Source organism: Malus domestica, chromosome 03 (assembly GCF_042453785.1).
Source record: "Malus domestica chromosome 03, GDT2T_hap1".
In the NCBI taxonomy this organism is placed as follows: domain Eukaryota; kingdom Viridiplantae; phylum Streptophyta; class Magnoliopsida; order Rosales; family Rosaceae; genus Malus; species Malus domestica.
The window spans coordinates 28,190,020-28,194,218 of NC_091663.1; the positions used below are offsets into that span (position 1 = coordinate 28,190,020).

At 35.4% G+C, this 4,199-nt stretch overlaps 1 protein-coding gene across 1 annotated transcript; it reads right to left on the minus strand.

Annotated features, from left to right (window-relative positions):
* Positions 1 to 689: 689 nt before the first annotated feature.
* Positions 690 to 2,554, minus strand: LOC139194260 (uncharacterized). Its single transcript, XM_070818600.1, has 3 exons — positions 2,176 to 2,554; positions 1,907 to 1,997; positions 690 to 1,184 (listed from the first exon to the last, which is right to left on the minus strand). The coding sequence occupies exons 1-3, from the start codon at positions 2,304 to 2,306 to the stop codon at positions 837 to 839; spliced, it is 570 nt and encodes a 189-aa protein (XP_070674701.1). The 5' UTR covers positions 2,307 to 2,554; the 3' UTR covers positions 690 to 836.
* Between the last annotated feature and the right edge of the window lie 1,645 nt (positions 2,555 to 4,199).

Here is a 4,199-nt window from a genome sequence, read left to right on the forward strand (position 1 = left end):
ATCTAACTCTTATATCTCTCTTTGTCTTATCTATTTCTCCTCACCCTCTTTTTCTACTCTATCCTTTCTCTCTCCTCTCTTTCTTTCTTCTCACTCTTGCTCTCCTCTCTCTCCCTCCTTTAATATGTTACTCTCTCTCTCTCTCCCTCCTTTTTCTCCCTCTTCTAACTCTGACCATCCGTCTTCATATCTCTTTCCCCTGTTGAATTTTCCTGACTCCACTATGGAGTTGTTGTAGGTTGAAGTTTTTTCCTTTTCTTTTTAAATTGTTAAGATTTATTAATTTTTTAAAATCTTATGCCAAATAAGTTTTTGGATCTCAAAAACAATTGTTCTTAAGAAATGTTTTTAGAAATGATAAATTTTAAAATAGGATATCCACGGGTCCTAAGATTTCATTATTAATGTTCTTAAGACTGTATATACTTGACATCACTTATAATTTCAGTATTAATGCTTTCTTTGGCAACTTTCCAAAGAGGATCTCAGACCAAAGCCAGTGTCGAGAGCTCTTGCATAGCGTAAGATGCAAGTTCAATGATTTTGATTGTGTTCAACTGATCAGTTGCTTCCCACAAGTGTATGCGAACCAAAATCGGTGAGTTGGACTTGTGATATGGATGAGTCTTGAGAGGGCCAAAAATCAAAGAGATGGGTAATGACCCACCACAAATGACACTCATATAGTCTTTAACATGCATTTTACTACTTGCACAACACGACATGTAGAATTTTATTACAAGAGACTTCAGTACAATTATGACTAGTATTAAAAAAAATAAAAAACAGAGATATAGAATCATTCATTATCATATATCAAATTATATTATATTTTTTCAATTTATCCCACTTGGGATATTCTTACATTCTTCAACATGTGAGTCTTGATGGAACCTCAAATCTGAGAGTTTAACTTGTGCTGGTGAACCTTGAGGGGATGCAGTGGGTTGAGGCAATTCGTTAAGATCGAAATCATACTTTGGTGTTGAACCTTGAGTTGATGCAGTAGATTGAAGCAAGACCCTATGTTCTAAATCATATTGCATTGATGAGCATTGCGGTGTCACAGTGTGTTGTGGCAAGTCGTTAAGATCTAAATCATATTGTGGTGGTGACCTTTGACAGGGCGCAGTAGGTTGAGGCAAGTCCCCTTCATCTAAATCATCTTTTGGAGTGCTATTTATCTGAAAATTAGCCAAAAGGTTGAATATTGAGTTAAGTAAAACAAAACGAAAACAAACAAAAGCTCAAAGTAAAATGGAACTTGAATATAACGAGAATACAAAATGATGGTAAGGGTAGACAGTTAATTTGATGAGATTGTCAAACTCTTCATATTCCCATCGAAGTAGTCAAATTGCAAAAGGAAACATGAATATATACCACAAATATATAAACAGTAATGTTAGTGTTATTATTATTTATTTATTTTGCTGATTAATTTTGAGAATGGGGGGCTGATTCGTGGCACCATTTTTTTTACACAATTTTTGACACACGTTTTTGTAGGGCCTGATTCATAATGTATTTTAACAATCTAAAATGTTTGTGTCCAAAACATATGTAAAAAACTGTGTAACAAAAAGTAGTGCCACAGATCCACCCCATTTGAGAAACTACAAGTTGGGTATGCTCTACTAACTGTAGTAATGTGACCTCAACAATATAATTAGTAATATTATTCAGTCACAAAATAAAATAAAACTTCATTGCTAATATATACTCTCTAGAAAATGTGAGTGCTCCTATAGACACACATAAATAAGAGAGTATGCCAACAATGAGGTAAGTCTTGTATGCTTAAATGACATTACTTGTGCATAAAACGATGTATCACAAACCCCAGTATTTTAGTTTTTGTTAAAATTTATTCAATTTTTTTTTTGTTTTAAAATTTACCTAATACCTTTAAATCGACCCAAAGGTTTAACCCTGAATCGCTGTAAGCCTCTACCTTAGGAGTACCACTGCTTGAAGCTTCACACACTTTCATGAAGCTGAAGAAAACAAAAACTCTAAAATCCATTAGAAATCATGGTGATAAATAATGACATCAAACTAAACCCCAAAAAAGTACCTAGAAAAGTGAACAACCAAGCTAAGCCTATATACATATAGTATACATAGATATGTGCGTCTCTTTCTTGATCTCTAGCTTAGTGCAAGGAAACTTACTTCAAAACGCGTTGGACCTCATGATCTGATGTTGTTGCTTTAAATTTCGCAGAATAATTTAGATTTTTGAGATACTCATCAGCTTCGGTGCTTGGAATAGGAGTGTGTTTAGTGTTTCTCTTTGCAGCCATTTTCAACTGTAATAACTTGCATACACCAAAGAAAACATGAATCCATGAGTTTAAACCTAAAAACTTAACATAAAAAAATTAAACTTGAAGAAAATAATAATGAAGTGGTTATGAAATACATGCCATACGCTTGGAGATGATAACGGTGAGCGAAACTGAGTAGATCTGTTTCCAGGCTTCCTCCAACCAAGGAGAAAGGTACTTACTTAGGGTTTTGGGACAAGGAGTTTGCTGCCACTCTTATAAAAGTGGGCGGCCTCAGGTGCAAAATGATTGTGGTCAACTAATAGCTTAACCAGAAAAGGAATATAATCTAGTGAGACCTAATTTATTTGGCCAGATAATTGATGGATGTTTTACCTAAAAAACTTTGTCCAGGTACAATATTCTCATTGATTTCTCTCTAAATTTGAAATTATATATTTAGCATTACAATACTGGCAGCCAAACGTTGTTCAGCATTGCAGTGATGAGGGAGGGTGAGGTTGTTGGTTATGATATTTTACCCAAAAAACATCAAATTACGATACCGAATGGAGAGTATTATTTCATAAGAAGCTAATATAGACCCTTACTTATACACAGTACAAAACACTATAGAATCCGCCCCTAATAAGCCTACTAGGAACTAGGCCTGGCATTTTGGACCCAACCCGTTAACCCGACCCGACCCAACCCGTTAATATTTGTATTTGGGTGGATGCTTAACAGGTCGGGTCGCTAACGGGTGAACCCGTTAACAACCCGTTAAATAACGGGTCACTTTGGGTCAACCCGTTAGACCCGTTAGGACCCGTTAACACCCGTTAGCACCCGTTAGTTGAGGATATTTTAGTAATTTTAGTAAAGTCTTGATAACAAAAAATAAACTTTATGCAAAAAAAAAATAATAATAATTGTTAACGGGTGATAACGGGTGAAACGGGTGACCCGTTAGCTTAACGGGTCGGGTTCGGGTGACCCGTTAGCTTAACGGGTTGGGTTCGGGTGACCCGTTAACTTAACGGGTTGGGTTGAACCCGACCCAAACCCAATAAACCCGACCCGTTTACAGGTCTACTAGGAACCCTTATGCATCTATACTTCCTTAAATTAAGTTCAAATAGAATAAAAAACCCCTTTGCCCTACTCAAATTCACTAAACCTTAGTGGGCACAAGATATGAGAAGTTAATATTCCAAATCCCAGTTGGATTTCCAAACAATCTATAAGCGATAGGAGACCACATTAGGCCCCTAATGAGATTTCTCCCAATATGGTGCGGCATTTTTAGAATAAATATTGCAACAAAAATATCCCCACATTTCTGTTGCGAAAAGTGCTAGCCGATTTTTTGGCAAATATACTTCCATTTCCAATCAAGCGAATCCAACGCACATAAAACTAAAAACTACATACCATTAAACAATGGAATAAGGGTTACAAACGTTGTAGCCTAAACACCATACATGGTATAACATGCAAAGACCGAAGCTCATCAACAAAGACTTCAAAAATCAAGAGGGCTTAATTACATGTATTTACCAAGCTTCTGTATATATAATGTCAACACCATTGGGGAAGCTCAATACTGCAACTACTAAAACTGCCTCCCTTTTTTGGCATGTACATGTGTGAGTCTGCAATTTACAACATATAGTTGTTAGATTTCATAATGTAATCTATGTTGAGAAATATTAAATTTAATCTCTAGTGCAATATATGTATATATAGTATATAGTCATACTCCTTGCCTTATTTTTCTTGTGGGAAGTGAGTTACTCACATTCTTTGTTCTCCATGCACACTCTTAGTCGTGTTTGGCCGATTAATTGAATAAAGTAAAAGAGAAATGAGGGACAAAAATAAACAAAGGTATAAAGAAAGAAGAAAAAAAGTGCAAAATATAATTTC

Excerpts from the sequence above, each read along its gene's own strand:
- LOC139194260 (XM_070818600.1), bottom strand. The coding sequence starts at position 2,306 with ATGGCTGCAAAGAGAAACACTAAACACACTCCTATTCCAAGCACCGAA. Across the intron at positions 1,998-2,175 it reads GAGGTCCAACGCGTTTTGAA|CTTCATGAAAGTGTGTGAAG; the intron begins GTAAGTTTCCTT and ends TGTTTTCTTCAG. Across the intron at positions 1,185-1,906 it reads ACCTTTGGGTCGATTTAAAG|ATAAATAGCACTCCAAAAGA; the intron begins GTATTAGGTAAA and ends GCTAATTTTCAG.